The 11102-nt window shown below is 36.5% G+C and overlaps 2 protein-coding genes across 2 annotated transcripts; both read right to left on the minus strand.

The window, feature by feature from the left end:
- Positions 1-1476: 1476 nt before the first annotated feature.
- On the minus strand, positions 1477-6274 carry Cbr-ima-2 (the record flags this gene model as incomplete). Its single annotated transcript, XM_002646366.1, has 6 exons — positions 1477-1714; positions 2484-2734; positions 3370-3699; positions 4023-4403; positions 5558-5908; positions 6176-6274. 6 exons carry the CDS (start codon positions 6272-6274, stop codon positions 1477-1479), a joined length of 1650 nt encoding a protein of 549 aa, XP_002646412.1.
- Positions 6275-6699: 425 nt separating this feature from the next.
- On the minus strand, positions 6700-8397 carry CBG18787 (the record flags this gene model as incomplete). The annotated part of the gene is made up of 3 exons (XM_002646367.1): positions 6700-6781; positions 6827-7026; positions 8062-8397. The coding sequence occupies 3 exons, from the start codon at positions 8395-8397 to the stop codon at positions 6700-6702; spliced, it is 618 nt and encodes a 205-aa protein (XP_002646413.1).
- Positions 8398-11102: the final 2705 nt, after the last annotated feature.

Genomic DNA, 11102 nt, shown 5'->3' on the forward strand with positions numbered 1-11102 from the left:
AAAAAAAATCGAGAAATTTGGTTTAAAAATAACGAAAAACCATGAAAATCTATTGCGCTTATGGCTATCTATTGCGCTTATGGCTAATTCTGGTTAATTCAACTTTCAGATATCTTTTTTTAGCTCATTTTCACCTATTTTCATGGGGTAAAAGCTGAAAAACCGTACTCAGAGCGTATTATAGGCTTTTTATTTAAAAAAAGTTCTTGAAAATCGGTCAGAAAGGGACAGAAAACCGCCAAAAATTGATATTTCCCGCTTATGGCGATTTGAAAGCTTTAACCTTGCATTTATCTTATTTCAGCTCATTTTTCACCGATTTTCCTCTGGTAAAAACTGAAAAATCTTTCGTTAAGCCTATTTTCAGCATTTCTAGAGAAAAAAAAATGATGAAAATTGGTCAAAAAATGGCCAAAAGCCATCAATAACTGATTTATAGCTTGAAAAAATTGGAAAAACAACTTTTTCCGACAATTTTCAGACAGAAAATTCTAGAATTTCCAGCAACAGAGACCAAATGAAACATGGTTGAAATGACTAGAACAACCCAAAAAATAATGGGAAAACGCCGAAAAAAAGAGCACTGAGCATGGGCTCATTTCAAATGCAAACCCACTTTACGGCCGCTTTTTCGTTGTTTCAAATTTCTCTTTTTTTTCCGAAAATTTTCAAAAATTTTCAATTTGTTTCTTTTTTAGAAAAAAAAAAGCCCAAAAATAATATGAATTTTTGAAAAGGAACCTATTTTGTGTTCTAAAAAATTGCTCTTTTTTTCAATAAATTTTAAAGGGGATTTTTGAGAAAAAAGCCCTCAAATTTCAATTTTTTGAAATTTCCAGAAATTTCTAGAAAAATGAAAAAACAGTTTGAGGAAAAGTTTAGGTGCACAATCAATGGTTTCTATGTGATTTTTTCCCCGAAAAATCGAAAAATCCGACATGCAAACAATCGCAAAAAAAAGAGGAAAATTTCGGAAAGTTTTTAGTTTACAAAATGGTTTATAAACAATTTTTCCCGGAATTTGAGGGCAGGCTTTTCGGATTTTTTTTAGTAAAAAATTGAAAAAAAAAATTTTTTTTGAAAATTTTCTCCGCGACGTCATCTGATTCTGAATCCCAAAAATCTGAAAATCCAATTTTCCGCTAAAATTTCATTCATTTTACAAAAACACAATCATGGGGGAGGGATGTCACCATATCAATATGAGAAAATAATCATCGGGTGGGGGTGGAGCCAAAAAGTGGGCGGAGCCAAATAAACCAATTTTAAAAGAAAAAGGTGAATAAGAAGGGGGCGTAGCTTATTTTCTCCAGATTCAAAAAATTTGAAGATGAAAAAAAGAGCAGGGGGAAGACATGAAATGAGTAAAGGGGGCGGAGCCTAGAAAAGGGGGCGGAGCTTCCTAGAAAATCAGGAAAATGAATCAATTTAAAGGGGGATAATGGTAGGAGAAAAAAACAAAAAATGAAAGATGGATCAAAGGGGGCGGAGCTTAGAAATTCCACTGATTTTGTGCATTCCAGCAGCCGAAGCTCTAGAATTCTCATCATTCTGACCATTTTCATCGTTTTCATCGTCGCCAAAGAACTGTGTGATGATACGGTAGGCCTGAGTGTAAATCGATTCTGATTGTGATTCTTGAAGACGTTCCAGGGCATCCAATCCACCGTTCTCCTCCACTTCGTCGTGCAGAATGTCCATTTTGTGCGAGTAGCTGCAAATTTGGGACATTTTTAGACATTTTAGTGGTCCAGAAGACCCATTTTTAGCACTGAAAAGGGCTTTTTAGACCAAAATATCATCGAATATGGATTTTGAGGCAATTTTAGCACTAAAAACGGTCATGAAATGTGTTAAAAATTCAATTTTTCTTGTCGAATTTCTCTGGAATTGACACATTCCAGATGCTTTGAATTGCATTTTTAGCACCAAAATTAGTCTTAAAATTGGTGAAAAAATTCGATTTTCGCACATTTTTGAAGCATTAAAATCCATTTTTTCAAAGATTTTCTCAAACCAAAATCTCTAAAATTTGGCGAAAATTCGATTTTGGGGCATTTTTAGAACTGAAAATAGGCACAAGACATGACTTAGACATTCGAATGTTTGGTCTAAAAATCCTCTCGAATTCATTCCCAACAACTGCAAAATTTGAGGATTTTTGGACATTTTCAGAGGGTTGAATGGGCCATTTTTAGCACTAAACATAGGCCTAAAATGGCTTAAAAATCAAAAATTCTCATTTTGAATTTTTTCGACAAAAAATGCGTAAATGGGTTGAAAATCTCAAAAATTCCCAAACAAAAATATTTTCAGGCACACTTTCAGCACTTGAAAACAGTGATTTTATTGTGAAATTGTGGCAAAAATTCTCCAAAATTTCTGTTATGAGCCATCATTTTCAGCACTAAAAATACCTCTAAAAATGGCTAAAACAGCTCAAAAATCCCCATTTTTCCTTGAAAATCCCCTAAAAATGGTACCTAGTCTGAACGGTGAGCATGAGTGTGTAGAGTGTCTCGAGAGTGTTATTCAACATATCCTGGTTGTGTGTGGTATTCAATGCTTGACACAATGCAGGTACCACATTCTCTTCCATCATGGCAACAATCTGACGAGACGTTCCTCCTTGTGCCAGGTTCGAAAGAGCCCACGACGCTTCGAATTGACATTTATGGTCTCCAGACTTCAGAATATTGACTAGAATTGGAAGCAAATGGGCATCGAGGACAGCCTGGAAATGTCATTTTTCATTCCAAATTCTCTCGAAATTCCCAAAAAAGGGGGCATCGGGACGTTTCAGAACTGAGACATTATAGAACTGCGACGGTTTAGAACTGCGATGTTTCAGACATTTTCTGCATTTTTGTATAGTGATTTTTTGCACACCAAATGAGCATTGCTCATTTCAATTTTGTGTTTTTCTGCTTTTTTATTCATTCTCATCTACCGTACTCCGAATAATGATAGGTTAGCACAATCGGAATCTCTCAAAAAATCGAAAAAAATTTGAACTTTTCAAAAACGATGTCTAGAAGTACGCAAAAATTTTTGCCGGCGAATATGAGTCTCATTTTTGCATACTTTTAGAAATGTCATAGTTTTTTAAAAGTTCAATTTTTTGAGAAATTCCGATTGTGTTAACCCTATCATTATTCGGAGTACGGTAGATGAGAATGAATAAAAAAGCAGAAAAACACAAAATTGAAATGAGCAATGCTCATTTGGTGTGCAAAAAATCACTATACAAAAATGCAGAAAAGGTCTGAAACATCGTGGTTCTAAAACGTCGCGTTTCAAAAATGTCGCAGTTCTGAAACGTCGCAGTTTCGAAACGTCCCGGAGTCAAAAAAAAAAAGGGGGCAGTACCTGAATCTGTTTCTGAGTGCCAGCAATGATATTGGAGATCAACCAACAGCACTCCTTCATAATACTCGTCGATCTCGTCTTCTCCATCAATTGGACCATTCGATCCAAGACACCCAAATCGATAACTGACTGAGTCAATGAATCATTTCCAGTTGCCACGTTGCCAAGTGTTCGCAATGCTGGTGCAATCAGATTTTCCGATTCATCCAAATACGACACAATCGTCGACAATACTCCACTCTCCCTGGCCAATTCAATCTGCTCGTCTGGTCCATCGGTCAAATAGGACACCGCCCAGCACGCGTCCTGACGAACTTGACGGTCCGAGTGCTGAAAATATGGGGATTTGGGGGTGAAAGTCAGCTAAAAATTCAAAAATTCCGCAAGCAGAGAAAGATTTATAGGAGGATTTTGGGCTCCAAAATTGATGAAAATTTGGATTTCTAGAGCTTAAAATCAGCAAAAAATTCAAAAATTCCGGTGTTTTGGGGTTGAAAAATTGATGAAAATTCGAGTTTCTAGAGCTAAAAATGAGCGAAAAATGGACTCTTTTCAGACCCAAATCATGCAATTTTAGCTCAAAATGTCGACGTTTTTTGATCTATTTGGCTCCTTCTAGATCCAAATTACTCTCAAAAATTCCGAAGAATTACCTTGACCAGGGCAGCGAGTCCCTTCGCGAGAACCTTCAGCACTGGAAGCGGTGCGTGTGGATTCTGGTGTCGACACATGTTGGAGAGCGCCCACGCAATGGTACGAACGTGTGAAGTGGTGAATTGATCGATTCGGGACATGATATGCATCAGTGCCTCAACGCCATGACATTCAATCACGTAATCACGTAATTGCGCAGAATCACCGGCAATATTGGCAACTGCCCATAGTGCTTGTTCGGCGATTTGTCCATCCGAATGACACGATAATTCAATCAAAGGAGCACATGCACCTGCCTCCACTGCTGACATCGTTTGCGAAGTGCTTCCAGAGACTATGTTGGTCAGCGCCCACGCCGCTTCGTATTGCACACGATCGTTCTGTAAAATAATTGATTGGGGTAATTAAGAGAGGGTAATTAGCGAGGAAACGGGGTCTTGGAAGGGCCTAAAACATCAAAAACCGTTGAAAATGACCCTAAAATGCTCAACATGTTCTCAAAAATTCTGAAAATCCTGGTATGGCAATGGGGTGTTGAAGGGCTAAAAATGATCTAAATTGCTTAAAGTATCGGTATTTTTCTCAAAAATCGGCTAAAAATGACCTAGAATGCTCAAATACTTCGGTCTCACGTTTGTTCTGCAAATTAATTAATTAGGGTAATTAAGAAAGTAATTAGCGAGGAAATGGGGTCTTGAAGAGCTTAAAAACCTTGGAAATCGACTGAAAATGACCCTCGAAATGGGTTCAAACTCCCTTAGTTTCTGTATAGAAAACATCATTTAATTTCGATTTTCCAGAATGTGAGATAATTAGGAGTGCAATTAAGGGCAATTAGCGACGAAATGGGGTCTTGAAAATGCCGGCTGAAATCATCGGCTGAAATTGGCTTTCTTTTTTGTGAATTTCATGTAATTTTTAGCCGACTTTCAAAGTTTTGAGAGCCTCCCAAGCCAAAATTAGACATTGTTGACCCTTCCAGACCCCATTTTTAGTCGTATTCAAGTTCTAAAAAAACACGAATAATCGAGTAATCTAGGTCATTTTAAGCCGATTTTTGAGGTTTTTAGACATCTTCAAGCTAAATTTATACCCATTTTTAGCATTTTAGACAATATTTCATATTCCAGTCAAAAAATGGCGCCCAATTCCAATTTTTCGAGTATTTTTGGTCATTTTCAGTCGATTTTCGGGGGTATTTTTCGATTTTATCAACGATTTTCAGGCAATTTTCAAGGATTTCAGACCCTTCCAAGCCACAATTAGATATTGTAGACCCTTCCAGACCCCATTTTTAGTCATTTTCTCGATTCAAGTTGTAAAAAAAACCCCGATTTTTGAGGTTTTTAGACATTTTCAAGCTAAAATTAGACCCATTTTTAGCATTTTGGGCTCTTCCAGACCTCATTTTGGTCTATTTTTCATATTCCAGCTCACAAAATTGCGAAAAATTCGGGTTTTCGAGCATTTTTGCTCATTTTCAGTCAATTTTTGAGATTATTGGACCTATTTCCACCCCTCAGGATTACTGTACCTGAACACGAAGTGCCTGAACGAGAGCATTGATAAGACCCGACTGAATGACGTCATCGATTGGTGGATTTTTGGTTTTCGAGAGAGATTTTCTGAGTGATTCGAAGCATCGAATCATATCGTCTTCAGATGGATTCGACGACAGAATTTGCTTGATTTCATCGTTTGACAATCGATTCGTATTGCTCATTTGATTGCCATTGCTCAGCTTATCTTTATCCTCATTCTCTGATTCGCATTCATTCAAATCATCATCTTCGTTATCAATGATATTACGACGTTTCATCATCAGATCCGCCCCTTTTTGTTTACGAATCTCCACACTGCATTCGGTTCGGCGACGACGGAGTTCCTGAAGAAATTTGAGCATTTTTAGATGGAAAATTGAGGATTTTGGGTGTTTTTTTGACTTTAAAATCGCATTTTTGAGCCTAAAATTGCCTAAAAACGGCTATTTTCAGCTCCAGAAGAATCTGAAACAGACAATATCGGACAAAATACCAAAAATAGGCATTCTTGGGTGGAAAATTGAGGATTTTGAGGGGTTTTTAATTCTAAAATTGCTCTTTCTCGGCAAAAAATGGGTTAATATTACATAAATCCCGAATTTCAGCAGTACCTCATGCTTAGTGAGATTCTTGTACTGTTGAAGGCGTCCCGCGTCGTCTTTCCCGTCGTCGGCGTTGTCTCGAGAGAGTTTTGTCTCCGAAAGTGACATTTTGGTTAGTTTTGTGGTCTTTTTTACCTGAAAATTCGTTGAAAATAAGAGAAAATAAGGGAAATTAGAGCAAACATGAAAAAGGTGAAGAAATTGGGTTTCCGGTAGAAATTCGGGCTGTTTTGGCCAGAAAATCGCTGTAAAACCGGAAAAAATAGTCTAGAAATGCCGAAAAATGAACATTTCAGGCCAAAAATGCCCAAAAATGAAAGAAAATGCCGGGCGCCGGCGCCCAAATTCAAAAGTCAAAAACCGGTGTTTGGCGCCAATTTTCAAAGAAGGCTATCGCAAAACGCGCCAGCAACCGCGCCTGGCGCATAACCTGATTTTGGCGGTAAATTAAAAAAGAAAACTGAAAAAAGTCGAATTTTTAGCTTTTTTCAATCAATTTTAATGCAAATTAACAAGTTTATTAGCGGAGAAAATTAGAAAAGCAAATTTCCGAGCGCCACAACAAAGATTCCAGTGAAGATTGACGCGATTCCAGCGGATTTGAAGACTCCTTCCCTGAAAAAACGCCAATATGGCCTAGAAATCCGTGGCCTAACTTACCAATTGTTCTCGTTTTGGAAGTGAATGCGTTTTCTAATTATTCTCATGGCTTCTTGATTTTGATCCTGGTCGTTTTGATCACATTGTCTCATCCATTTGCTCAAAAAACTCAAATCCCCGGATCCAGAGTCAAAAGCCAAGGGGAGGCCTAGAACAGCAACATAGCGATCTTTCATGCAGATTTGGAGGGTCTCAGTAAGCTGAAATCATTGAAATATGTTAATTCTGAAGCGAGTTACAGTAACTTTTTCCAAAAAATCTTAATTTTTCTTTTAAAATAGGCATAACTCTGTCAGTTTTGTTCCAAATTTTTCGATTTATATATTTTTGAATTTAACAAATTTTCAGCTTCAAAATAAGTATAAACATGCCTAGGTTCTGCAAAGTTAGTTTAAAGGCGCATGACCCATCTGAAAATCTCGAAAAATCAAAGTTTACCAAAATAGGTCGTGTTTATACTCATTTTGAAGCTAAAAACGTAGAAAATTCAAAAATATAAATTACAAGTTGTTTAAGCTGATATAGGCCGAGTTATGACCCAAACCATTTTTGTGCTCACTTAGCCCAAACATCACATTTTTCCAAAACATGCCATGTTTATACTTATTTTGAAGCTCACATTGCGAGAATTACCAAAATAAAAATTTCAGCCAATTTAGGCCGATATGGGCCAAGTTAGGACCTGATTTAAGTCGAAAAAAAACCAAAATTGCTATTGTCAAACTTTAAAACCGTCTTTTCTCGCTTATTTTCGATATTTGTTATGAAAAAGTTACATTTTCGAGTTTCAATTGTTATTAGCTTCAAAATGAGCCCCAACATGACCCATTTAGCTGAATTACGATTTTTCGAGGGTCCATGCGCCTTTAAAGTCGAAAATTTGAAGTTCACCGGGATAGGTCATGTTTATACTCATTTTGAAGTTGAAAACGTGACAAAGGAAAAAATATAGGTTTCAAGCCGTTGAGGCAAACATGGGTTGAATTATGGCTCAAACTAGATTTGGGCCGATTTACGCTAAAAACAAAGTTCAGCTAAAACATGCCTTGTTTATACTTGTTTTAAAGCTCAAAACGTGGAAAATTCAAAAATCTATATGTCTAGCCGATTGGACCAGAAAGGGCTGAGCTATGGGCCCAAAACACCCAAAAATTGATAATTTGCGAAGTAGGCCATGTTTATGCTCATTTTGAAGCTCTAAACGCTGTAAATTCAAATCTCCTATTAATTTTTACCTTACAATCCAGATGAAAATGTGAGGAGCAGATGAAGTTGTAGTATCTGAGGTTCAATTGTTGCTCAGTGATCCCATGGAGCCCGAGGGATGGCTCCGCAGCAGACGCTTTGGAAATGGCCTTCATAGCTGGAGGGATAACTTCTCCAGTGACGTCATGAGCAATGATTTGGCCGGAATTTGAGGATACTTGGTCCGGATTACTGGGTGGGGAGGGTTTCGGGGGTTCGGAAGACTCCACTGGTGGAATTGTGAAGTTTCCAGAAGCGTCTAGCTCTTCAGAAGCTGCCGCGTAGCAATTCAGAAGCGTCAGAATCAGAAGAAACGGGAATTTCATGGTTTCTAGATGGTAAAATGCCAAACACGAAGGGAAAAATGGTTTTTTCAAGTCTCCCAGAGCGAGTGGGCGGGCTTTTTATGATCAATGAAAGCGCAAACATTGGATGCATGGAAAAGCGGAAAATTGAAAGAAACGATTGCTGGGAACCGTTTTTTGGGGTTGGGAACCGACTAAAAATCGAAAATCGTTCAAAAAATTTTCGAAAAAAATTGTTTTTTTTTCGAAATTTTTTTAAAGGGACATATCTTTTTTTCAGAATAATTTCTCCAAAAAATGGTCAATAGGCAAAATAAAGCTCAACTTTCTTCTATTCAAAAATATAAATTTCAAACTATTTGAAAGATTCTGACCTACTTTTTTAGGTCCGTCAATCAGGTCAACTCATCGGCCTTCAGGTGCTGCGTGGGTCTTCAGATTATACCTTCTTTCAAAATTGAGATTTTTTAAAAATTAAAAATGGAAAATGTAGATTTTAAAATGATCTACAAAATGATATAACATTTCAAAAAGTTTAATTCCTGAGTTTTTGAGCAGAAGCCGTTGAACTTAAAGGCCAAATATGTTGCATCTACCACTGGTAGTATAGTTCAACTGACCATAACTCAGTCAATTTTAGTCTTGGTAAGTTGTACTTTTATTTTTGGATTTAGCAGGTCTCCAGCTTCAAAATAAATACAAACATGGTCCGTACTGCTAATGCTTGAACAGGGTTACGGTAGCATAAAGGCGCAACACCTGATTTTGACGCCTCGGTTCTGGTCAGGCCTTCTATTCAATTGAACATAACTCTGTCAGTTTTTGCCTTAGCAAATTGAAATTTGTATGTTGGAATTTGTCAATTTCCGAGCTTCAAATTGATTATAAACATGTCCTGGATTGCTCATCCTTAAGCAAAGTTACGGTAGGTTAAAGGCGCGGTACCCAAGAATTGAGCCCTTTTCATTGCAAGTGGTGCTAAAAAGGTCACCGTGTTGTTTTTTTTGTTTTTCATGAGATACAGTAATCCTTGTTGTTAGACAATAAGATTTTAATCTCCGCCTCTTTTATCTACACACCTACAGTATCCTGATAACAAGCAGAAAATTATATATGACGGCCATAAACAAAGGAGAGGCAAACTAGGCCACAAAAATGAGTGATGGGTTTTAGAGGGGTGTTATAGGTTAGGCGACACAGGTATGAGAGTTTTTATTCTCTTTTTTGTCTCTTTTTCTGATAAATTTGAACAAAAATGGGATGAGTTTCGGCCTAAACATTTATATTTTGCCAGAAAATCCGATTCTCACCTTTTAAAATGATCATAACTCTGTCAATCTTGATCTTAGCAAGTTTTTACTTATATTTTTGAAATTGGCAAGTTTTTAGCTTTAAAATGAGTATAAACATGCTAAGGGTAAGAAAAGTTAGTTTAAAGGCGCATGGGTCCCTCGGAAAATCTCGAAAAATCAAGTTCAGTCAATATATGTCTTGTTTATACTCATTTTGAGGCGCAAAATGTGAAAAATCCAAATTTTCATATTTCAATCCGTTTGAGCCAAATTGAGACGAGTTATGGTCCAAACCATTTTCAGGACAAAAACCAAAGTTTTCAAAAGTGTGCCTTGTTTATACTCATTTTGAAGCTCAAAACGTGAAAAATTCAGAAAACTTTATTTCAAATCGTTTGGATCAAAAAAGGCGGAGATACGGCCCGATCCAGGTTTAGGCCAAAAAATCAAGAATTCAAAAAGTGTGCCTTGTTTATACTCATTATGAAGCCCTTGATGTGAAAAGTTGAAATTTTTATGTTCTAAGTCATCTGAGCCAACAAGGGCCCAGATATGGCCTAATACAATTTTAGGCCTAAAATCAAAATTTTCGGAAGTATGCCTTGTTTGTACTCATTTTGAAGCTCTCAACCTCCCAAACTCAAATTTTTCATTTCTGAATATTCTTGGCCACGCGTTTCTTGGATTTCTAGGCCATGACACTCATACCTCCACCCATACAAATATTTTATTCATGCTAATTTTAGAAACATGTTTCTTTTTCTCAGAATTTGTCATGTAGATCGAAAAAAGCATTTTTCTTCTTTTTTTTTCTATAAAACTCCCGCATGCATGTGCATATTTTAATAATTAATTAGATACCCCCTTCCGTCCTTTTTTTTGCTCAAATTTCAGAAAAAAAAAGCAATTATTTTTTTGTATAATTTTTTTGTGTTGTTTATCAAAACAATATGTGTAAAAAATAATATATATTTTTCAGATTTTTTTCAGACAGCAAAAAAAAAATAATTATTAGTATTTTTTTGACTTCCGTCAAAAAAAAACAGCCAAAAAAAAATAATTTTCAATTGAACCAAAACCAGGCGAATTATGACTCATTTTCAAGCTCTAGAAGTAAAAAATTCTGTAAATTAGGTTTCAGTCAATTTGGACAAAAACTGACCTAGTTAGGACATTTGGCAACTTTAGGCCTATTTTTGGCCAAAAATCTATATTTACCGAATTATGTCATGTTTATACTTATTTTGAAGTTCTAAACACGCTGAGTCCAAAATTCAAATTTTGAATTAATTTGGATCAAAACTGGCCAAGTTATGGCCTTAAACAGATTCAGGCTTATTTTAGGCCAAAAATCTCAAAAATGTAGAACCTAGTCTTGTTTATATTCATTTTGAAGTTCTTACTGTCTATTCAATAAAACGTGGGCGCACCGCA

The sequence above is a fragment of the Caenorhabditis briggsae genome (genome assembly GCF_000004555.2).
Source record: "Caenorhabditis briggsae complete genome, chrI, whole genome shotgun sequence".
In the NCBI taxonomy this organism is placed as follows: Eukaryota; Metazoa; Nematoda; class Chromadorea; order Rhabditida; family Rhabditidae; genus Caenorhabditis; species Caenorhabditis briggsae.